This window comes from Gigantopelta aegis, chromosome 9, assembly GCF_016097555.1.
Source record: "Gigantopelta aegis isolate Gae_Host chromosome 9, Gae_host_genome, whole genome shotgun sequence".
Lineage (NCBI taxonomy): Eukaryota > Metazoa > Mollusca > Gastropoda > Neomphalida > Peltospiridae > Gigantopelta > Gigantopelta aegis.
In genome coordinates this window covers 1,446,708-1,473,075 of record NC_054707.1, presented here as the reverse complement: position 1 = coordinate 1,473,075, position 26,368 = coordinate 1,446,708, and the positions used below count along the sequence as shown (strand labels likewise).

The 26,368-nt window shown below is 37.7% G+C and overlaps 1 protein-coding gene across 2 annotated transcripts in view; it reads right to left on the bottom strand.

Moving 5' to 3' along the window:
- LOC121381650 (insulin-like growth factor 2 mRNA-binding protein 2) overlaps positions 1–26,368 on the bottom strand; it is a 45,524-nt gene that overhangs the window by 7,343 nt on the left and 11,813 nt on the right. Inside the window, exons 3-14 of one of the 2 annotated variants that reach the window (XM_041510988.1) lie at positions 25,544–25,598; positions 22,281–22,387; positions 21,383–21,437; positions 18,180–18,228; positions 16,738–16,838; positions 12,933–13,007; positions 11,336–11,422; positions 10,726–10,765; positions 10,085–10,179; positions 5,809–5,925; positions 4,232–4,394; positions 3,501–3,590 (exon numbers count right to left, since the gene is read on the bottom strand). In XM_041510988.1, coding sequence (XP_041366922.1) covers positions 3,501–3,590; positions 4,232–4,394; positions 5,809–5,925; positions 10,085–10,179; positions 10,726–10,765; positions 11,336–11,422; positions 12,933–13,007; positions 16,738–16,838; positions 18,180–18,228; positions 21,383–21,437; positions 22,281–22,387; positions 25,544–25,598 — 1,034 coding nt within the window. The remainder of the gene's footprint in view (positions 1–3,500; positions 3,591–4,231; positions 4,395–5,808; positions 5,926–10,084; positions 10,180–10,725; positions 10,766–11,335; positions 11,423–12,932; positions 13,008–16,737; positions 16,839–18,179; positions 18,229–21,382; positions 21,438–22,280; positions 22,388–25,543; positions 25,599–26,368) is intronic. The other variant, XM_041510989.1, reaches the window with a different exon arrangement.

The window sequence follows — 26,368 nt, the reverse complement described above, 5'->3', positions numbered from 1 at the left end:
AGGGTTGTTCTAAGACATTAGGAGAACCACATACCTTAAGATTGCACCAAGGGTTGTTCTAAGATATTACAAGAACCACATATTTTTAAGATTGCACGAGGGATGTTCTACGATATTACGGGAACTAAGTATCTTAAGATTGCACAAGGGTTGTTCTAAGACATTATCAGAACCACATATTTTTAAGATTGCACAGAGTTGTTCTAAGACATTAGGAGAACCACGTATCTTAACCTGTAGAGTGCTGCAGACGTGTATACACGTTCTAGGTCAAGTATTATGATGTCACATGCAACCGTCGTCATAGCGTCGCTATGGTTTGACCGTTTTAATTTTTTTTACGTATGAAAACGTTAATGGATAATAGGTGCATAAAATCCTCAAAGATATAGACAACTGACAGCTGAGAATGGGTGTTTATTGCAAATTTAAAAATAAAAAATAAAAAATAATGATGCATTTGTTTTTAATCTATGATGTTGCAGTTTTTATTCCTGAGTGTAGGCCTACCCACATGCTACAACGAACTGTATTATACATTGCTATATCACCAGAATTACAAGAACAGTGTAGTTTTACTTAGAAATATTACTAAAACGTAGTTATATGGAACACGTTTTACTATAACGACGTCTGGTACCCAAAAGGACATTTATGCCATTTTCGACAGCTGATCACATGATGTCATTGTTTCCCCTTTCCCAATCGATTTAAAAAAAATGATTTGTTGATGTTATATTAGATGTTATAAAGCAGTTGACATTTATTACAAAAATGGATCATTTGACAGCACAAGTACCACTTCCTTTTATCACGAAAGATATCAGTAGCGCTAACGTATCAACGAATATCAGTGTTGTGTTGTTTTGTTTCTTGGGGTTTGGGTTTTTTCTTCTTTCCTTCTTTTTAAATTTTTGTTGGTTTTTGTTTGGATGTGCATTAAATCACTAAGTTATTATTGTTGTACTTCATTAAAAAAAAATCACTAAAATTTATGGTACGGTAATACAGTGTAATTTTACATGCGATTTACAGGCCTATATAGCTATTCACAAAGATGAATTGCCAAAACAAAAATAAATAATAATAATAATTGTTTTTGTTGCACTAATAAAGGTGAACTGCATTTACGCTCGGTACTGTTTCTCTCCCCAACTCCCATCAAATCACTCTTACATTGAATGAAACTACCGGTAGGTTATGTATTCTCAAAAGTTCGGGAAGGCCGATAGGACCGCAGAGGGGATTGCTTTGAACTTCCTCAATTTTAGGAACAAATCACAAAAGCCGAACATAGCATGTCACACATATAATTATGGAGCAGCAAGGCGCTGCATTTGCATTAGTCCAGTAGATGTGGTTATGCTTGTATGCAGGCATTTTAACAAGGAAGGGAGAGGGGGGGGTTCTTACTCTTGATGAGCGCAGTTTCATGGGGTCATGCTCCGGAAAATATACTGGGGGGAGGAAGAGAAAATTTCCTTGAATACAGAGGGGTTTCCACCCTGAAACCCTAACTTGCACGCGCGCCTGAACCGATACAAAGTTTTGTTATTATATTTTGATAAAGATTTAAAGAGATTTGAGAAAAGAATAAAGATTTTTGGAAATAATCCTCTAACGTGGGATAAAATTTTCTGTTCGTTTTATTTTCATATTCTTCAAATGAATCCATCGCATTGACATCACTAACTGATAAAAGTAGTTTCGTTTTTATAAAGGCAGTCAAAATAATATTTGACACCCAAGATAAATTATTTTAATGGTGAACACTAGATTAAAATAAAACTGACGTCGAAAACATTTAGTTTCCATGGTTTTGCTGCATAGTAGAAGTTTTAGGTAAGATTGTTTAACAATTTTGTAAGACGTTTTGTCAGAAATGCCCAACAATTGTTTCTTTTTTGTTAGAAATGCCCAACAATTGCCTCTTTTGTATGTGACCTTGACCTTTGACCTGATACTCTATGACCTACAAAGTAATTAGTTTGCCTACAAAGTAATTAGTTTGCCTAATTTAAGTTCATAAGATAGAAGTTTAGTCAATTTCTTAAACAGTTTCATAATAAATACATTGACAATTGATTCTTTCTATTCATTGTGACCTTGACATTTGACCTGGTGACCCCAAAAGCAAAACATAGATCAGTGTTGCATAGTAGAAGTTTTAGATCAGTTTTTTAAAACAATTTTGTAATACGTTTTGTCAGAAATGCTCAACAATTGCCTCTTTTGTTTGTGACCTTAACGTTTGACCTGATAATCTATGACCTACAAAGTAATATGTGCATTAGTTAGTTTGCGTAGTTTGAAGTTCTTAAGTTAGAAGTTTAAAGTCAATTAAGTAAATGGTTCCATGAGAAATACATTAACAATAGTAGAAGTATTAGATCGGTTTGTTTAACAATTTTTGTAAGAAGTTTTGTGAGAAATGCCCAACAGTTGCGTCTTTTTTGTTAGAAATGCCCAATAATTGCCCTCTTTTTTAATGTGTCCTTGACCTTTGACCTGATAATCTATGACCTACAAAGTAACATGTGCATTAGTTAGTTTGCCTATTTTGAAGTTCGTAAGTAAGATGTTTGAAGAAATTTCTTAAATGATTTAGTATTTAATCCAATGGAAACTACTGTTTTCATTATTAACTATGTACATGACCTTTGACCTTAATATTAATCAGATGCAATCTTGTTGTATAAGGGTCTGTTAACAGACAGAGGATTATAATAACACTATTCAATGATTTTGGTAAAAGTAAACCTGCTTCAATTTCACCTTTTTGGCAGTTACCCAATTTGCAGTGGTTACCATGGTAACAGATTTTAAAAATTATAAACATTATAATTATAAACATTATATTAATTTAAAGGACATTTAATATTCTTAAGGTGTGTGTAATTTGAAGAATAATTAACAAAAAATGTAGCAATAGTAACACTTTTAAAACTAGTTACTGCCGAAAATTATGATAAAACAAAACTGATAGTACTAATCATTTCAAGTACTAATCATTTCATGTCATTTTTTTTTTATCAAATAAAGGTGTTTTCTAGTGAAAAAATCCATTAAAAACATAAATATAGTTAATAAATAAAGATAGTCTTATATTACAAGAACTTTATTAACTTCAAATTAAAGTAGTATCAAAGAACAAATCTTCTGAACTTTGTACTTGTTGCCATGGTAACATAAATAAAATAATTTATTTTCAAATATTGTAGTAAAGTAGCCAGTCCATTATAGAATATGTGTATATTTTCATTTCAATATGCCAAAAATTGAGAGAGATATCATTAAAAATGTATGATAGGTCAAATTCTTGAATTTTTAAAAAAACAATGCAGCCTGATAAGGGTTAAGATTGCACAAGGGTTGTTCTAAGACATTACGAGAACCACATACCTTAAGATTGCACCAAGGGTTGTTCTAAGATATTACAAGAACCATATATCTTAAGATTGCACAATGGTATTAAAATCAAGTTAAAAGAAAGCAATCACCATGAAGTGGTACTGGGACTGCGTTCTGTAGTTAACGTTTGGCACCATCGGTATGGAAGGCTGCACACCACCGAACATCATTTGCTGGTGCTGCGTAAACAAAAGAAACACTTGATACCAAAATATTAACTGCAGTAAGATATTTTTGTCAGTTAAAAAGATAACACTGTAGGGTTGTTTACCAAGGATTAGAAAACTGATTTATAAAACCAGTGTAAGTTACTAACCCAATACCATTGAATAACTAAATCAAGCTATCTGTTTCCATTGATCCCAAAAACTGACATCATACCAAATGAAACAGTATGACAAAGAAAACCCCTAAAAAACCCCATTATAACAAACAAAAATATCCCACACACTATATTGATTAACATAATATATATCGGTTACATTCTTGAATGTGATACATTGTCGTAAGTACTAAAGAGTAAAGATTGTTGTAAATTGGCCCATGTTTCTAAAAAATCAAATATAACACCATATTGATTAAAATAAATGTGTCTATTGCATTCTTGAATGCGACATGAATGTCATATATTGCCAAAAATACTAAATACTTGTAAATAGATCCATGCTTTTAAAAAATCAAAATAAGACACCATACAATATAAAATAAATTCTTGAATGTGACATGAAATTTAATATATTGCCTTAAATACTAAAGACTTGTAAAAAAAATTTTTTCTTAAACTGGCCCAATTTGTTTGTAGAAATCTCGAGATACGAACCCCGGGGTAATTCAACTGTGCATCCTGATTGATGCACGCCCTCATCTTTTCACTGATCAGCTCCTCTGCTTTGCTCGCCTGTTCAGGTGAACCGGTTATTGTGATAATTCTGTCCACATAGTAATTATTCATATCGGGTAAATTGGATGCAGACAATACCTCACTGAAAAATATGTATGTATAAAAATGTAAATGCATGCACACACATGCATTTGTGAATTAAAAACAAACATACATTTATAATTTAAAGTTTCAATTTCAGGCCCTTGTGGTTTGCATGTTGTGAAATGAAAATAGTAAAGACATTTTCAGGAATCCGATTTGAAAAAGGGACAAAGGCCATTTAATAATATTACATAAGAATAAATAGGCATAAAGCTAATTTCAGGGTTAGTTCTGGGTGAGCTGAAAATTTCGCCAACTAATCTATTAAACTTAAAAAATAACAGAAACCCAGAAATTTCTAACAAAATATCAATTATTAGATGGAATTATTTTGCCACATTTAAAATAAAATTCAATTTTTTTTTTTTTAAATTTGCAATTGGTGAATTGGAGTTTCGAAGCTAGTCTTGGCAATAAAAGATAGCAAGTGATATCCAAACATCAAAGCCATCCTTGATAGGGATTTAACAGTTATAAACAGAACAGAACTTTTATAAATGCGTTTCAAAGAATCTTGACTTTTGTCTGGGATCACCTCATAGGCCTAAGGAAATGCTGTTGAAAAGACTAATTTGGTTGTACACTTGTACCAAACATATAAGCCATCCATTAAAGAATTCAAAACAAAAACTATAAGTAATAACTACAATGTCTATTATTTGACTGTACACTTGTACCAAATATAAAAACCATCCATAAAAGAATTCAAAAGCTGTAAGTAATAACTACAATGTCTATTATTTGACTGCACACTTGTACTGAATATGAAAGCCATTCATTAAATAATTTAAAAGCTCTTAAGTAATAAAAGAAATGTTTAATCAAGTTACTATATCCTGCATATCTGGATACAACAACGTGCTATGTACCTGGATACAACAACGTGCTGTGTACCTGGATACAACAACGTGCTGTGTACCTGGATACAACAACGTGCTGTGTACCTGGATACAACAACGTGCTGTGTACCTGGATACAACAACGTGCTGTGTACCTGGATACAACAACGTGCTGTGTACCTGGATACAACAACGTGCTGTGTACCTGGATACAACAACGTGCTGTGTACCTGGATACAACAACGTGCTGTGTACCTGGATACAATAATGTGTGTAACTAAAGAATTCAGAAGCTATAAGTAATAAGAGAAACAAGAGTTACTATATCCTGCATACCTGGATACAAATAGATCAGAATTAAAGAATTCAGTAGTTGTAAATAGTAAGAGAAACTTCAATCAAGTTACTACATCCTGTGTACCTAGATACAGCAATGTTCGTACCTGGATACAACAATGTGCGTATCTGTGCATATCTGGGTACAACAATGTGCGTACCTGGATACAACAATGTGCGTATCTGTGCATACCTGGATACAACAATGTGCGTTCCTGGAAACAACTATGTGCGTACCTGGATACAACAATGTGCGTATCTGATTCCTGCATGAAGCCCTTGATTACTGCTCCCTTCTTGCCAATGATTCTCCCACACAGACTGTTCGGACACAGAATCTTGAGTGCACATTCACTGAAAAAGTAATCGAGTGCACATTCACTGAAAAAGTAATTTAGTGCACATTCACTGAAAAAGTAATTTAGTGCACATTCACTGAAAAAGTAATTGAGTAAAAATAAGTTTGAAACTAGCTGAACTCTTCCCTCAAGTAATGATAGCAGAAATTATAGAATAATTTACAACTCTGAACCAAAATATTTAACAATCAGATGCAGACAAATATATATACTACTCAAAAGAATTTAAGGGTCAGACGATATTTTCGACATTATTTTCTGAATGTCAATTATATTAGCTAGACCATAATGTCACGCATGGCATTGTTCCATTTTGACGAAAGTGGGTCTAAGCAACCCATAAATGAATTAAAATCCACTGTCATTGACACTGTCGACTAGTTCTAATGGCGAAAACATGCTTACATGTGCACGTAAATTAGGGCGAAAGCGAAAGGTCTGCTAAGTGCCCATAATTTGCTTTTTCACAAAGCGCTTCATTTGCACGCTTTGCATGTGTATTCCATGTTCCCAATGCTGAATTTCCGTATAATTGGAGCTTGCGTTCGTGTACGGTGCACACTCCAAATTCGACAATGGTATGACGTCAACTGACTATCGAAGATCGAGGAAGGGCTATTGCTTGGCTTCAGGATGGCAATACGCAAAGAAATGTTGCTCTGAGACTTGGTGTCAGTCAGAGTGTCGTTGGCCGACTGTGGCAATGGTACCAAGCAACGAATTCTGTTCGAAATCGTCGACGTTCGGGAAGACCCCGAAGCACTACAAATAGAGAGGACCGCTACATCACCAATATGGCTCTACGTCAACGCACAACCACTGCACGCCGATTACGTGACAATCTGCAGACTGCGACTGGAACTCGAGTGTCTGATCAAACCATACGCAATCGTCTGAGAGCCAATAATCTACGCTGCCGTCGCCAGGCTGTTCGACCACCACTCCTACCACGTCACAGAACGGCCAGACGTCACTGGTGCACACTTCATCTGCGGTGGCAAAGTGTTCAGTGGGGTCGAGTGATATTCACTGATGAGTCCAGGTTTAGTCTCCAGTTCAACGACGATCGGGTTTGTGTCTACAGACGTCCTGGTGAGCGCTTCGCTGACGTTAACGTTAGACAACGTCACCGGTTCGGTGGTGGCAGCATCATGGTGTGGTGCGGCATCTCTATTCACCACAGGACCCCCCTCTATGTGGTGGATGGCAATCTGAATGGAATCTGCTATCTGAATGAGATTATCCGGCCGTTGGTTCTCCCAGGCCTTCAGCAGATTGGCGGCGGGGCAGTTCTGCAGGATGACAATGCCAGACCCCACCGCGCCAGGGTGGTAATGGACTTTCTCAGACAACAAGGTATCGCCAGGATGGATTGGCCAGCATATTCGCCTGACTTAGCCCCAATAGAGGATGGCTGGGACGAATTAGGCAGGAGAGTTCGGGATAACCATGCCCCTCCGGCCAACCTTCATGATCTGGGTCAACTTCTTATGGCAGAGTGGCAGGCCATTCCCCAAGAGTTCTTCAGACGTCTGATCAACAGCATGAGGCAACGATGTGTTGAGTGTATTCGCACCAGGGGTGGATTCACACACTATTAAACGAATGTTCTAATGTGTAAAATCCATGTTTGACAACCTTCAACTTTGACAGCATGTCATGTGACTTTCTTGTATACAGTGACATTTATTTGTGGGTTTTTGTAAATATGGAACAATAAATTAAATTTTTGGTGTAGTTTACATCATCAATGTAATACACACTGAAACTTATTTGGTTATAAATTTTTGACCCTTAAATTCTTTTGAGTAGTATATAAATGTGAAAACTGAGAAAACATTTCTAGGGAATATTTTACACAATTTTACGAAACACAATTCCCCCCCCCCCCCCCCCCCCCCGACTTTAAAAAAAATGTAATATTATTATTATGAATGTTGGCAAAATCGACTCATAAACCATCATTATTTTGTAGGTGAAAAGTTTATTGACTTAGTTTATTTTGTTTAACACCATTAGAGTGCATTGATTTAATAATAATTGGCTATTGGATTTCAAACATTTGGTAATTTTGACAGTCCCGTTACAGCAGCAAGGAATATTTTATATACACCATCCTACAGACAGTATAGCATCCCCAAGAAAGGACAACATCCCCCAAGACAGGATAACATCCCACAAGACAGTATAGCATCCCCCAGACAGGACAACATCCCCCAAGACAGGACAACATCCCCCAAGACAGGATAACATCCCACAAGACAGGATAACATCCCACAAGACAGTATAGCATCCCCCAGACAGGACAACATCCCCCAAGACAGGATAACATCCCACAAGACAGTATAGCATCCCCCAGACAGGACAACATCCCCCAAGACAGTATAGCATCCCCCAGACAGGACAACATCCCCCAGACAGGACAACATCCCACAGACAGGACAACATCCCACAGACAGGATAGCAATCCCCAGACAGGATAACATCCCACAAGACAGGACAACATCCCACAAGACAGGACAACATCCCCCAGACAGGACAACATCCCCCAGACAGGATAACATCCCACAAGACAGGACAACATCCCCCAGACAGGACAACATCCCCCAGACAGGATAGCAATCCCCAGACAGGATAACATCCCACAAGACAGTATAGCATCCCCCAGACAGGACAACATCCCCCAAGACAGGACAACATCCCACAAGACAGTATAACATCCCCCAGACAGGACAACATCCCCCAGACAGGACAACATCCCCCAGACAGGACAACCACCCCCAAGACAGGACAACATCCCCCAAGACAGGATAACATCCCACAAGACAGTATAGCATCCCCCAGACAGGACAACATCCCCCAAGACAGGATAACATCCCACAAGACAGTATAGCATCCCCAAGAAAGGACAACATCCCCCAAGACAGGATAACATCCCACAAGACAGTATAGCATCCCCCAGACAGGACAACATCCCCCAAGACAGGATAACATCCCACAAGACAGTATAACATCCCCCAGACAGGACAACATCCCCCCAGACAGGACAACATCCCCCAAGACAGGATAACATCCCACAAGACAGTATAGCATCCCCCAGACAGGACAACATCCCCCAAGACAGGATAACATCCCACAAGACAGTATAGCATCTCCCAGACGGGACAACATCCCCCAAGACAGGATAACATCCCACAAGACAGTATAGCATCCCCCCAGACAGGACAACATCCCCCAGACACGACAACATCCCCCAGACAGGACAACATCCCCCAAGACAGGATAACATCCCACAAGACAGTATAGCATCCCCCAGACAGGACAACATCCCCCAAGACAGGATAACATCCCCCAAGACAGGATAACATCCCACAAGACAGTATAGCATCCCCCAGACGGGACAACATCCCCCAAGACAGGATAACATCCCACAAGACAGTATAGCATCCCCCAAGACAGGATAACATCCCACAAGACAGTATAGCATCCCCCAGACAGGACAACATCCCCCAAGACAGGATAACATCCCACAAGACAGTATAGCATCCCCCAGACAGGACAACATCCCCCAAGACAGGATAACATCCCACAAGACAGTATAGCATCCCCCAGACAGGACAACATCCCCCAAGATAGGATAACATCCCACAAGACAGTATAGCATCCCCCAGACAGGACAACATCCCCCAAGACAGGATAACATCCCCCAAGACAGTATAGCATCCCCCAGACAGGACAACATCCCCCAGACAGGACAACATCCCCCAAGACAGGACAACATCCCACAAGACAGGATAACATCCCACAAGACAGTATAGCATCCCCCAGACAGGACAACATCCCCCAGACAGGATAGCAATCCCCAGAGAGGATAACATATGTGGAAGTTAATCCTTTTACTTTCAACTTTTACTGAATGCAGACATCAGATGCGATGGCTGTATAGCTACTATTCACGATTATGGATCAGCAGCAAGGGATCTTTTATCAGAATTTATTAACAAAGAATAGCGCATACCACAACGTTTGGAGAACTGGTTGTAATATGGAAACATACCGAGTCTGCCCATGGTGTGTATCGATCCTATGATAATGAGCTCTACATCAAAAAGGTGAACAGTAAATATAATACAGAAACACTGTCTCCCGCTTACCCCTTGTTTAGAGCCTGCGCTTCTGCATTAACAACTTTCATGATTTCTCTACAAGCTTTTGTACAGTTTTCAGGGCTTCCTTTAATTGTGACTAACTGAAAGAATCATAAAATAAATATACATTAAATAAATTTCAACATTAATGTAACTAGTATAAAAATGCAACTTCTATTCCAATTGTCTTAAGTATTATTTAACTGTCGTGTACAGGTTTTATTATTATTAATTGCTTATCTGCACAAAACTGAAAAAAAACAACCAAGAGTACCGGCGAGGTACATGATACGCCCATCAGGAGTTTGATGAAAAACCATAACTATATTAATGAATATGTTTTGGGTATGATTCAAGTCTAATTATGTGAAATGTTTGCAATGGGATGGATGGATGAAAAGTGTTTTGGACCAACCACCATCCCTAGTTGTTCCTACATGTGAGGTTTGATGGTCCTGTATGCATCTGTATGCAAGATATGGTCCGGACAAGAAAAAGTTGACAGATGTATGTACGATGGATGAACAACACTATACCATAATATAACCCATTATAGATGGGCGTATAAAAAGTAAAAAAAAATTAGCAAGTAGACAATATTCTAGTTTGGTTTTGGAAAAATGACAATTCGAGTAATTATGACTTACTGTTTCTTGACTATGATTATCCCTGCGATGTATATCAACTCTGGGGGGGGAAAAAACACAAAAAACAAAGGATCATTAGTATACTACAACATAAACCAAGCATAGACAATGCCACTTTATCTTTTTTAATGTTTCAGTAATGCTGCAATATAAACTTTGAAATGAAGACATAAGTAGTTTGTGATAAACATAATACTTGTTTGTGAAAATTATATGTGAGAGAGAGAGAGAGAGAGAGAGAGAGAGAGAGAGAGAGAGAGAGAGAGAGAGAGAGAGAGAGAGAGAAAGAGAGAGAGAAATATTAAAAATTAAAAATGCCACTGATGCAATCTAGAGGTATCCTAGGCTTTCATGATTAGAGGGGTCATCATTGTGACATTTGACTGATTATATACATGTACATGTACATGTGTGTATAGATAATTATATTGCATTAGAATTATGCATATAAGCATACTGATCTAATACATCTAAGGTGACAAGAGAAAATGGAAGAGATAGAACACAACAGAATGGCTTGTGACAGCATGCATTATGAATGACCGAATAGCTTGTATTAGGCCTAACAGACCGAGGAATGATGTAAGAGTTAAACCTCCTGGCAGCTTACCTAGCTCGACTCTGTGAGGTTATGTTTTTGATAGTCTGACCCTGTTTCCCGATTATTGCACCCACATATTCACTCCCAACAACAATTCTGAAAGAAACAAAAACCAAAAAAAGAAAATAAATACATTATCATACTAATACACAAAAGGATAAAGTTTGACATACATTATTATTATTATTATCCTTTCAGAGAACTAGTACACCAAGTGTTTATTAGCAACCTGCCGATATCAAACATGAGTGAGAACAGCTGCTCAACACAAACCATATGTATTGTCTCAGACCGGACAGTACATACCACGACCTTTGATATACTAACCACAGCAATTATTGGAACTAAAAACACATACACACAAAAAACTCAAGAGTACCAGCAAATGAGTCTTTAAAACCTCCGCATGCTGCAAACAATGACCACAAACTGACTAACCAGGCAGTCAAAAATTAACCAATTGATATATTCAAATATTTAATAAAAAGTGATAAAGAAGAATAAGGGAGAGAAATTCATCAACTCTACTAAAAAACGAAAACTAGGTTTAGATGTATCAAATTCCACACACATTTGATTGCCTGCTAGTGAAGTTTGGTCACATGAATCTGCACTAATAAAAGATTTTAACTAGATTAATATGGTAATTTTCTTTTTCTTAATTTAAAGTCAAAATTTAAAAAACTACATTGTCGCTTTGTGACTTAGTTGTAACTTGTAACTTATTCATGTAGAAACTATTACTCAATACATACCTTTTAAACATTTGAATGTTCCTTTTACTTTTGGTTCAGTTAGTTGGGACAAGGACAAAGGGAACTAACTAAAGGAATATATTTCTAAACAGTAAACAAAACTAACATTTAGCAGTTTTAGTTCTCAAAAACATGCACCCTGCACAAAATGCATACATAACAAACCAGTGAAGATGAAAATGTAATGAAAAATGAGCATGAAGTGATGTAAGTACATGAACCCAAAATAATTTACCACAGCATTAAACGTCATACCCTCAACACCCTTTCTCCCACCCAAAAATATATATCCACCGTCACCCTCATCCTTCATAAATAATATAATAATTTTAAAAAAGAAGAAAAGACAAAAAAAAAGACACTAAAGGTAGGAACATGACACTGGTTTAAAGTTAATATCCAGACATTTAGCAAAACATCAAACTTACTGCAAACACTAGGCCATGAATGAACAGAAACGTGTAGAGGCTAAAGTAGCACAAACAAAAACAGTGATGCAGAAATCTGAACTGTTCAGTGGCTACTATACAGAGCACACATTCACTGTATACAGCACATGTTCACTGTACAGAGTGTATTACCATGTTTCATGTTCTACAAACATCTAGATCACATTCTAACCAACTGTTCAGTGGCAAATGTACAGAGCACATGTTCACTGCACAGTGTATTACCATGTTTTATGTTCTACAAACATCTAGATCACATTCTAACCTCAACTGTTCAGTGACAACTGTACAGAGCACATGTTCACTGTACAGAGCACATGTTCATTGTACAGAGCACATGTTCACTGTACGGAGTGTATTACCATGTTTCATGTTCTACAAACATCTAGATCACATTCTAACCTCAATGGTGTTTCTTGAACTGGGCGATCTCTCCCACGGTTATTCTGTTCATATCGGTTGTACTGTCTTCGGTAACTAGATGTAAGAAGTGGATTGGACAAGAATAATATAGATAGAAAGGATAAAACAGATAAAAAAAGAACAAAATGCAGTGAACTCCATTTGAAAAAACAAAACAAAAACCCCAAAACCCAACTAAACATGAATTTCAATTAAATACTAAATTGGCATATACCTATTTTGCAAGTAAATGACATCATTGGCACAGAATAAAATAAATTTTTCTGACACCAGTATGAAATGATTTTTATGAAAACATGATAATGAATGAGAATAATGGAAGCTCTGCACATGAGTTAACCAGTGATAAGTATTTTGCATTCCCAACAATCCAGTTTTAAACAAGTGCACTGCCAAGAAGCCAGTGTTTTCCCCAGGTCCCATGTGCAGCCGTGAGCCATCCCAGTAAAAGATTCCGAAGAGAAAAGAAAGGAAAGCTACATTTGTTGTCATCAACACTTCTATGGCTATCTGATGTCTAACCTAGGATTATCTCAACACTCAGTATAGAGGAAACCTGCCAGCTATATCATTCCTACCAAAACAAGCAGCAGTTTGCTGTGCACAAAATAATCACACCCAAATTAAGTACAAACACATTGACCTCAAAACCAGTGAAATGTTAAAACTCGGGCATCGAAATAAGAATAGTGCCTGGTAACCTATGTAGAGGTTACCATAAATTACAGGCCTGGGACCTTAATTCACAAAGATCTCTTAGGCTCTGCTAGACAACAAAGCATCCTCTTTGCAAGTCTTTTAGCACTGCACTGCGAGATCTGTCTTCTATAGAGATATGGGGCCGTAATTCACAAAGATCTCTTAGGCTCTGCTAGACAACAAAGCATCCTCTTTGCAAGTCTTTTAGCATTCCACTGCAAGATTGCAAAGTTGTGAGAGTTTAGTGAATTAGGCCTCCTGGTTACCTATAGATTACAACACAATTATCAAGTCTACTATCCCCTTTATTATTCTTTTACAAAAACACCGATACTTGGACGTTCATTCGTATCACTATTCTCACTGTAAGGATACTTTTGCATAGATTATATTCAAAGAACACACAGCATATCGAAATTGAGGTGATCACTGATGTGTTCTGGTTCAAAAACATTTGTAGTAAACAAAGTACCATTCTGTACTTTCTTGACATGAGGTAACCTCACGGAAACCTGAACGACTATTCTCAAATTATTTTGATGCCTGAAAATTTTAGTTACATTAAAATAAACTTGCAATGTGTTTCCAAATTTCTACAACCCTTAGTAGCTGTTAATAACATTATTGTGCTATTAAAGACCCAGCTATGCACAGAACACTTTCCTGTACTGGACAGGCATGCACTAAAACAGCTTGCTCTGAATGTGCACGCCAAGCCTATGACCTGACCTGTCCTGACAGAGCATATTGGGAAAAAAAAAAAAAAAAAAAAAAAAAATTGCTACCCAAAACGGTTGGGTCCAAATGATTATTTAGACACCCCCCCACCCCACCCCCCCCATTGTGCCAAATTATTGAGATAAGTTAAAAGTTTGTTTGTTTAACGACACCACTAGAGCACAATGATTTATTAATCATCAGTTATTGGATGTCAGAAATTTGGTAATTTTTGACATATTCTTAGAGGAAATCAGCTACATTTTTTCATTAGTAGCAAGTGATCTTTTATATGCACCATCCCACAGACAGTATAGCATAGCATACTGTAAAACAGGCATTATTTGTGGCAGTAAATTTTCGCGATAGCAAAAATGCAGGCAGTTTGCATTTTTTAATTTTCACGGTGTCATGTTTTTTGTTTTTTTGTTTTTTTTTTAAATTACTAACACATACAAAACTATACTTTGGTACATAACATTAAATGATACTAGAGTGGTCAACTGAGGTATACGTAATATTCTCTTTCCAAGCGACTCCGCTAAGTGCTGCAGCCACATGTCCAGCGGCGACCACACATTGTGTACAATTAATGAAATTAATCCAGGAGGATGTGGTTCAATCAACTCTCCAGAAAGTGTGAAATAACGACAAACACTTGTACTAGTAATCTTGTATTAATGTTTAAACACCGGTTGTTAAAAACGTCTCACCTCTTTTGTTTTTGTCACTTGTCGATGACGTTTTTCCGGAAGTATACAAAACCATTTGTGTCCCTTATTTTGATTGGCCAATTAAAAATGGCTCATTATACTAATTTCTAAATGTTTATTCACAGCTTAACAATACCAGTTGTTCCAAAAATCAACTACATTGATCATTCTTCACAAAAACAGCGTTATGGCAGGTTCAATTTTGTAGTGGTAAAAAAAAGTGCAGACAAACCTGAAACTGTTGGTTTACCTGACCCTTCAACGTGTTTAACAATCGAAGAAGTTCAATCGACACAGGCCGCCAATGATGCCATTGATATATTAAACACTTCTACAAATCATAAACAAAAACACGGTGAATATATACTGTATGATGCAGAACAGCATGCCAAAATTGCTAAACTGTTATTTGCGTAAGTAATTTTCGTGGCTAAATTAAAAACGCGAAAATAACACATTCGCGAATAATACCCGTTTTACAGTATACCACCAGTGTTTCTGCCAGAAAGAAATTTTTGGGTATGTCACAATGGAATTGAATGCATCCCCCTGAATGAAAATGGGTTAAGTTTAGGGTTAGGGTTAAGAAAATCATATAGTAATGATAAGAGTAATTAATTTTGTGAACAAGTTAACTTTAAAAAAATAAAATTTGGGTATGGCACCATACCCGTTTTACCCTCTGGCAGAAACCCTGACCACGGCCTTTGATATACCATGGTGCACTGGCTGGAAAGAGAAATAGCCCAATGGGCCCACCGACTGGGATCAATCCTAGACGGACCGTGCATCAAGCCAGCACTTTACCATTGGGCTATGTCCCACCCCATAGTGAGATATAAAGCCCTATCGAGGGGTCTTATGTGCACTTTCCCAAAGACAGGACTGTATATACACACAACCTTTAATGTTCCGGCTGGGAGAGGAAAATACATCAGGTGAGCAGTCATACTCTGCATCCTGACACCCATCTTCTCCCCACACCCTCTACAACCAACATGAATCCATCTTTGATTTCATACTAATATATAAATAGTGCTATGAAAATAAGGAACCCTGGGAAAAACACTGCAATACAGAAGAAACATACACATTTGATTAAAGCACACAAGGAAGGTAATACCAATAAAAGAAGCTGAACACATTCAAACGAGACAAGCGAGTTAACATCCAGTGTTACAAGCGGACGTTTCAGCACTCGAGACGAGCGAGTTAACATCCAGTGTTACAAGTGGACGTTTCAGCACTCGAGACGAGCGAGTTAACATCCAGTGTTACAAGTGGACGTTTCAGCACTCGAGACGAGCGAGTTAACATCCAGTGTTACAAGTGGACGTTTCAGCACTCGAGACGAGCGAGTTAACATCCAGTGTTACAAGTGGACGTTTCAGCACTCGAGACGAGCGAGTTAACATCCAGTGTTACAAGTGGACGTTTCAGCACTCGAGACGAGCGAGTTAACATCCAGTGTTACAAGCGGACGTTTCAGCACTCGAGACGAGCGAGTTAACATCCAGTGTTACAAGCGGACGTTTCAGCACTCGAGACGAGCGAGTTAACATCCAGTGTTACAAGCGGACGTTTCAGCACTCAAGTCGAGCGAGTTAACATCCAGTGTTACAAGCAGATGTTTTAGCACTCGAGTCTCGTCTCACCTTAATGGAACCTCCTGGCGATTCATGCCTGCGTTGTTGTTTGTGTTTGCCGTTCTATTGTTGTTGTTCGTTCTTCTCGGGCGATTGTTACCTAGTTCCACCTAACAACAAATAGATGATAGCACCATAAATGTTTTGCCGTCCCATTTCTTATTTTTAGACAAAGAAGTGTCACTTTATTGTTAAAATATAATTTTGAAGCATTAGTTTTACCAGGAAGGAAGGAAGGAAATGTTTTATTTAATGATGCACTCAACACATTTTATTTACGGTTATATGGGGTCAGGTCAGACATATGGTTAAGGACCACACAGATATTGAGAGAGGAAACCCGCTGTCGCCACTTCATGGGTTACTCTTTTTGATTAGCAGCAAGGGATCTTTTACATGCACCATCCCACAGACAGGAGAACACATACCATGGCCTTTGATGTACCAGTCGTGGTGCACTGGCTGGAGCGACAAATAGTGCAATGGGCCCAGTGATGAGGATCAATCCCTAACCTACTGTGCATCAAACGAGCGCTGTACCACTGGGTACTCTATTTAAGGTTATGTGGCATCAGATATATGGTTAAGGACCACACAGATATTGAGGGTGGAAACCCACTGTCGCCACTTCATGGGCTAGTTTTACCAGGAATTCATAATTTGGACTAAATAAATACCAGCTTGCGAAAATAAGTTTTTCTTTGTCAAGTGTTCCAATGATTCATACCAGCCAAGATCTAGCAGGTGAAAGAGGGATTCAATCCTAAAACAATAATCCTAACAACGGTTCTATACTACATCCATGCTTAAAATGCATTTTAAATAATCCGACTGTACAGCCAGACAGCATTTTACTATTTAATTAGTAATGTGCTATGCATCATGTGTCCAAAAAATCTGATTAGAACTATATGGAACTTTTTAATTTTAGAATGTTAGCATTTCACCACGTGATTTAAAGTTATATAATACACATGCAACCAGAATGGCAGTTCACATGAAATTGTGTGCCCCGAGTCCCCACTTTAAAACATTGCTTAAGCAGAAACTGCACTAGTTTCTACATGTTGTCTCAATTATATAGTATAAAAATTTAAAAGAATCCTTTCCACTGAAACCATCTAACTTGAAAGAATATAAAAATAATCGACATTTCATCAGTAAAAAAACATCTTCAAGAGACAAAATAAAAGAAAAAGGAAGCCAGTAGGGCATAAAATAGGGAAAAAACCCCCAACCTAGCTTGGAAGTTAAAACAATACTAGGAAGGAATAAAATCTGACAAATAGGAGAAATAACTTTTTAAAAAAGAAAGAAGACTGGGGTATATATATTTTTAAAAAAAGTATTGGATATTAAAACCAACACAGAACATTAACAATTCTGAGGGTTTTATAAAAACCCTTTAAGACGAAGTTTGATCTCAAACCAGCTCCCAGAAATTTACATACTTTCAACAAGTTACCATTCAAGTTGTACCCATGCAATTCAGCAACAGCCCTGAAAAGAAAATAGTATTAGCAGATAAAATGTATTATAATTTAAATACCCAAAATGTAGATACACAGTAGCCAATATTCAGATAAAATAGCCATATAATTAGTAACACTGAACAAGCTATCAATCTCCTGCAACATGGTTTTGAAATAATATGTACACATATAGTATTGTATAAGTTATGTGTTCAATTATAAATAAGACATTGAATTTCACAAATTATATTACTTAATTTTGCACAAAGCCATTAAAAAAATAATTAGTCAAGTTAATAATTAATCTGGCTTCACATTTAAATATTTGTTTTAAGCAAACTGCTAAAAAACCATTTATTCCCCTCAATTACAATAAAACTGTACACAAATACATAGTGTTGAACACCAACTTGATTAAAATCTAATCCTATTTAGTTATCAGGAGGATCTATCCAAAGCCAATGTTACTCTGTATTTTTCGACCAATCAAAACACTCCAAGCAACCACTGTTCAGATAAACGGTTATTATTATGAAATGCTACCAACCAATATTCAATCTTACTGATCAAAGTAGAGGGTTCATTAGTAGTAGTTACAGTATGCAGCAGGTCGAAATTCTGGCAGCCACTAGAGCTACTACCTCTCTTGCCAGTTTTCTGCCAGAAAGAAATTTTGAGGTATGACGCTATGGAATTGAATGCAACCACAGTCAACAGTGGGTATGGGGGACCTCCCCATTAAAGAAAATGGGTTAAATTTAGGGTTATGGTTAAGAAAATCATACAGTAATAATAAGAGTAATTAATTTTGTCAAAAGGTTAACTTAAAAAAATAAAACCTGCAAAAACATTTGGGTATGGCATAATACCCATTTTACCCTCTGGCAGAAACCCTGCTTGCTTATAATTATACACCTCCCTGTATTCAGCACATATATCCGAAATTTTCTCTCAAACATACTACTACTTCCAAACATAATGAAAGGAAAGGAATAAACTAAGTCTAACTGCAGCTCAAAATATCTAATCAATCACATCCAAGTTTTAAAATTGAACATTTCATTGCAAGGTGATCAATTTCCTGCTCTCCTAAAACATTCCAGGCAAATGAAGAGGACACCGACAGTGATCTCTCTCCTAGCAAACAGTTGTAGGACACTGACAGTGATCTCTCTGCTAGCAAACAGTTGTAGGACACTGACAGTGATCTCTCTCCTAGCAGACAGTGATCTCGCTCCTAGCAAACAGTTGTAGGACACTGACAGTGATCTCTCTCCTAGCATACAGTGATCTCTCTCCTAGCAAACAGTTGTAGGACACTGACAGTGATCTCTCTCCTAGCATACAGTGATCTCTCTCCTAGCAAACAGTTGTAGGACACTGACAGTGATCTCTTTCCTAGCAAACGGTGATCTCTCCCCTAACAAACAGTTGTAGGACACCGACAGTGATCTCTCTCCTTTCCTAGCAAACAGTGATCTCTCTCCTAGCAAACAGTTGTAGGACACTGATAGTGATCTCTCTCCTCTCCTAGCAAACAGTGATCTCTCTCCTCTCCTAGCAAACAGTGATCTCTCTCCTCTCCTAGCAAACAGTGATCTCTCTCCTCTCCTAGCAAACAGTGATCTCTCTCCTCTCCTAGCAAACAGTGATCTCTCTCCTAGCAAACAGTGATCTCTCTCCTAGCAAACAGTTGTAGGATACTGACCTCTCTCCTAGCAGATAGTGATCTCTCTCCTAGCAAACAGTTGTAGGACACCGACAGTGATCTCTCTCCTAGCAAACAGTGATCTCTCCCTAGCAAACAGTTGTAGGACACTGACAGTGATCTCTCTCCTAGCAAACAGTGATCTCTCCCTAGCAAACAGTTGTAGGACACTGACAGTGATCTCTCTCCTTTCCTAGCAAACAGTGATCTCTCTCCTAGCAAACAGTTGCAGGACACTGATAGTGATCTCTCTCCTCTCCTAGCAAACAGTGATCTCTCTCCTCTCCTAGCAAACAGTGATCTCTCCCTAGCAAACAGTTGTAGGACACTGACAGTGATCTCTCTCCTTTCCTAGCAAACAGTGACCTCTCTCCTAGCAAACAGTTGCAGGACACTGATAGTGATCTCTCTCCTCTCCTAGCAAACAGTGATCTCTCTCCTCTCCTAGCAAACAGTGATCTCTCTCCTCTCCTAGCAAACAGTTGTAGGACACTGATAGTGATCTCTCTCCTCTCCTAGCAAACAGTGATCTCTCTCCTCTCCTAGCAAACAGTGATCTCTCTCCTTTCCTAGCAAACAGTTGTAGTGCACTGGTTGGGTCTATGAAAAACCTGGGTCTTACAAACAGTGATCTCCCTCCTTTCCTAGCAAACAGTTGTAGGGAGGGCACTGGTTGGGTCTATGAAAAACCTGGGTCTTAAAAGAGTGATCTCTCTCCTTTCCTAGCAAACAGTTGTAGGGCACTGGTTGGGTCTATGAAAAACCTGGGTCTTAAAAGAGTGATCTCTCTCCTTTCCTAGCAAACAGTCGTAGGGCACTGGTTGGGTCTGAGAAAAACCTCGGTCTTACAAAGAGTGATCTCCCTCCTTTCCTAGCAAACAGGTGTAGGGCACTGGTTGGGTCTGTGAAAAACCTGGGTCTTACAAAGAGTGATCTCTCTCCTTTCCTAGCAAACAGTTGTGGGGAGGGCACTGGTTGGGTCTATGAAAAACCTGGGTCTTACAAAGAGTCATCTCTCTCCTTTCCTAGCAAACAGTTGTAGGGAGGGCACTGGTTGGGTGGGTAAAAAAATTGGTTCTTACAAAGAGTGATCGATCGTACCACACATTGCACCTCAGGTGTGCACTTTATACAGAGTTACATCACATTCCTAACAATGGTTCTGTTTGACAACACTACTAGAGTACACTGATTTATTAATTATCGGCTACTGGATGTCAAAAACAATTTCCATTAGTAACCAGGGATCTTTTATATACACCATCCCAGACAGGATAGCACATACCACGGCCGTTGATATACCAGTCGTGATGTACTGAGTGGAATGAGAAATAGCTCAATGAGCCCACTGACAGGGATCGATCCCAAACTGATCGTGCATCAAGCGAGCACGTTACCACTGGGCTACATCCCACCCCCTAACATGATGAATATCCCCAAATTGGATTTCTGTCAGACTGTCACATACACTTACTGTTGAGCTTGTTCAGCAGTCTCGAAAGTCACATACACAACGCCTTCAGCACCAACTGAAAAACAATCGGACATCTTTCACTTTCAATCAATATTTCATAGTCACCAATATTCTCAAACACAATGAATTAATAATCTGTTCTACTTTCCAGTAGTCATGGTTACAGGCATTTATATGAAATCTTTTAGCTGGTTGACCTAATTTAATATTTACTTATTCAGACAGATTTCTGTGCGAGAGGTTCGTCTGTATATAGATTTTAGTCAAAATAACATCTAGTCAGTCCCATCCACCTACAAAAATGTTTGGGTTTTTCTGTAAATAACTACAGTTTGGTTTGACATAAAAAGAAAACTAAAGTGTTTTAAAAAATATACTATTTTTGTGTTCAATTTAGAAAACAATCGCCTCAGAAATAAATAACTTGTAGTAAATTCAATAGTATGAAAGAGTATATTCAGTGTTTTGTTAGAATATACCAAAGTATTCTGTATCATTCAAAATAAGTGGCTACTTATGCTTTTGCAACTGTCTCTGCAAGTTTATAAAACATTAATAGTTTAGTGCAAAATCATAAAAAAATTTGATATTATCAAGTCCAACAACACATTTTTATGCCAGTATCCAAATACATTTCACTAGTTAATGTGGCGTTTGCACCCTTCTTTTTTTTAATGACATTCTGATTTCATCGCATTAATTGCATCATATATATAGTGCACCATACTTTCTGAAGTTCATGGCTCACTTTGATACAAAATGAATGTTAGATAAAGGAAAACTAGAATGTGATAGGATGCTATAACAGAGTAGTGAAAAGAAATCAAATTTAAATAGGCCATTTTGCCCTGATTAAGTATCTGGTGATTATAAATATAATACATGAATTCAAACAAACCTTCTTCAAATTTTTGTGCATTTCCTAGTGTGTTGCTGACTAGCTGTTCGATATCTTCACGTGTTACATTGGCTGGCAAGTTCTTTATTTGTATCTTGTTTGTCTTCCTACAAGTACGACAATTAATGTTAATGGACACAAAACAAGTTTTGTCAATTTGATTTCAGCCACAACCAAATCCATGCATCAAATGGCTGTTTCTGTGAAAAGAACATGACTACACCCAACACATACACAAGAGGCCCATGGGCCTAAACGGTCATCTGAGTTAATTGTTGACCCCACCTACCACTCATGGACTGAAGGAAGGAAATGCTTTATTTAACAATGCACTCCACACAATTTATTTACAGTTATATGGTGTCAGACAAATGGTTAAGGACCACATAGATAGAGAGGGAGGAAACCTACTGTCGCCACTTCATGGGCTACTCTTTTCAATTAGCAGCAAGGGATCTTTTGTATGCACCATCACACAGACAAGACAGCACATACCACAGTGTTTGATATACCAGTCATGGTGCACTGGCTGGAATGAGAAATAGCCCACTGGGTCCACAGATGGGGATTGATCACACATCAAGTGAGTGCTTTATCACTGGGCTACATCCCGCCTATCTCATGGATCGAGTGCACAGATCTGTTATCCGTGTGTGTCAGAATAACTAAATTCATTATTTTATTTAGCAAAGGATAAAGGACGTTTTTCACCATATTTAGTTGAAAATGTACTAGTAGTTTTGAAGGAGCTACTGTTTAAAAGATAAAAAGGTTTATATAACGACATCACTAGAGCACATTGATTTATTAATCATCGGCTATTGGATGTCAAACATTTGGTAATTTTAGATATTAGAGAGGAAACCTGCAATATTTTTAAATTAATAGATCAAGGTATCTTTTATATGCACCACCCTATAGACAAGATAGCACATACCACAGCCTTTAGTATACCAGTCGTGGTGCACTGGCTGGAATGAGAAATAGACCAATGCGTCCACTGACTGGGATCAATGCTAGACTGACCATGCATCAGGCAAGTAGTTTACCACTTTGGTACGTCCCGCCCTGAATTAGTTAAAATGCAATTGGTCTATACAATTCTATTAAACTTCACCTCTCCCCAGGCACAAATCAAATACCCAATATAAATAAAATTAATAATAAACCAGGTTTTACATACATATGACTATTCTGTTATTGCATTTTTAGAAGTAGACAAATATCGAATTTCTCCTTTTAGACCCCACAACCCTGATGTAAAAAAGAAGAAAGTTTGTTTTTGTTTAACACCACCACTAGAGCACATTGATTTATTAATCATTGGCTATCGGATGTCAAACATTTGGTAATTTTGACAAGTCTTAGAAAGGAAACCTGCTACATTTTTTCATAGGTAGTAGTAAGCAGGGTTTCTGCCAGAGGGTAAACTGGGTATGGCGCCATACCCAATTTTTTTGCTGTCAAGTTGATCCTTTGACAAAACAAATTTCTTCTGTATTAATATTAATGATTATCATTACTGTATGATTTTCTTAACCCTAACCTTAAACCTAACCAATTTTCTTTCTGGGGAAAGACCCCCCTATTGCATTCAGCACACACATCGTAAATATCAATTTCATAGTGCCATACCTAAAAATTTCTTTCTGGCAGAAACACTGGCAAGGGATCCTTTAAATGCACCATCCCAGACAGGATAGCACATACCATGACATTTGATATACCAGTCATGGAACACTGTCTGGAATGGACCCACCAACAGAATGACAAAATTGTTAATTTTATTTGTTCACTGGTCAAAGATATCCACCCCCACCTCCAAAAAATGAAAATTTAATTAACAATTTTCTGTTGTTTCTTTTATGTATATATATATATATATATATATATATATATATATATATATATATTAAAAAAATCATTCACAAACTCTGTTAATCGGCACATAAGTTTGCCGATTTTTCCCCCCCCCCATATCCAGATAAACGTAAAAGAAATAACAATCTTTATAAGTAAATTTTAAGTCATACAGACTATTTTTTTTTTTTTTTGAACTAACATTCAATAATACGAAGTACTAATATGACGTGACATAATCAGAAATGACGTGACATAATCAGATATGACATTCCCTGACGACGGACTTTTTACATTCATCAAGAAATGAACCAACTCGTGTTGCTATGGCTGGAACAATGAGATGACATTGTAATAAATGTAATGGAAATATAATTATTTATAAATGAACTTTCACCATTTGAACGTTAAAGCTGACTAGAAGTATGTTTTGTTTAACGATACCACTAGAGCACACTGATTAATTAATCATCAGCTATGTCAAACATTTGGAAATTCTGACAAGTAGCCACCAAGAGGAAACCTGCCACATTTTCCTAATGCAGCAAGGGATCTCTTATATGCACTTTCCCACAGACAGGATAGCATATGCCACGGCCTTTAATCAGTTGTGGTGCACTGGTTGGAACGCAAATTCCAATCAGATGAATGGATCCACCGAGGTGTTCGATCCTGCGATGCGAGCATTTCAAGCGAGCACTCAACCAACTGAGCTAAATCCCACTCCGCAGATGGAAATGGTCACTCCATTGGTCAACTCGTATTATACATGGAATTTCAGCCAAAAATAAAACAATACTGACAATACATGTACATGTATGATCAACCAAGCAATCTTAAGATTGAACTGAAGATGTTTTACTGTGAACTACACAGTATAAAAAGACCAAGGTCATATAACATTTATAAGTACAAATATCTGGCACTAAATTAGTACTTTTTGTTCAATAAAGGATTATGTCAGAATGGTAAAAATTATGTAATGTAGGTATTTTAGGAGTCTATCTCAATCTTACATTTCTGACTCCAGGTCTGTGAATCCTGACTGAAAGAACAGAATCCTGTTCATTCCGCAGCCAGGATTTGTAAACAATTCTAATTTCCCAAGAGTAATAAACTATATCAAGTCATATTTTGTTGAGGGTAAAACAAATTGGCACATTCTAGTTGTCTTGTTTCCAGAGGCTATGTGAGTATGTCATTCGAGCTCTGTAATATCCATGTTCCATCTTGTAACATAACCCCTGAATGTTCTGTTCGGCCTTCCCTCCACCCAAAATAAGACAACCAATAATGTAATGGGACACACTCACAACGTGTTGGTTGACACAAAGCCAATGGAGGAACTAGAGCTCAACTAGAGGAAGAAATGTTCATTATTATCTATAGGGTATTCTACATACCTTCGTCTTGACATTGACGGTTCTACTTGCATTACAAAACCTAGCAGTTTGTATCCTGGAAGAAACCAAAGAGACAATATACTAGAGGGCAACTACTGGATGGAAACGCAGAGCATGTCCTAGGGAGCTAGTAGCTACTAGTCGCTACGTGTGCAGAACTAAAAGCAGGACTAAAGTTAACGAGAAAGGTGAGCAACCAGCTTCCAAATAATCTTAAAGCAACAGTACATTAATGATGAGCTATGAGGAATTATGACCTGTTCCCAGTGATGTAATGTTGCAGGAGGGTGATATCATGTTAAAAATAAAAGCTAAAATATCTGTAAAAAGCTGAAGACTATATACCACTGTCCAGGACCCATATTCACAAAAAAGTGTAAATTTACGTCTACAACTAGCACTTAAGTGTGCCGTAGATTTACGTTTACGTGCAAGAAGCACCGTATTCTCAAAGATGGTCGTAAATGTAAACGGAACTTAGTTGGACGTAAATCTACGATTTAACATTCTCACTGGAGTAATTAATAAAAACACATTAAAAAAACGATGGCTACTGGGTAAATAACAAATGCACAAAACGCAATTTTATTTGTCGTCTGCTAACAATAACATTGCGAACAGTGAACCATGGCATTTTGGTATTGGTGGGGATCCGCGTTTTGGTACGAACTTGAGGACATTTCTTAAAAAGGAAAAGATAACTCAGGAGAAATTGGCCGAGTCGAAAACATCCGTTCGATCACGAACAAAAATATGTTCAATCCGTGGGCGTTCGCCATCGCAAACTGCTTCATTTATTGGAAATACTGCTAGTTTCTGTAAATA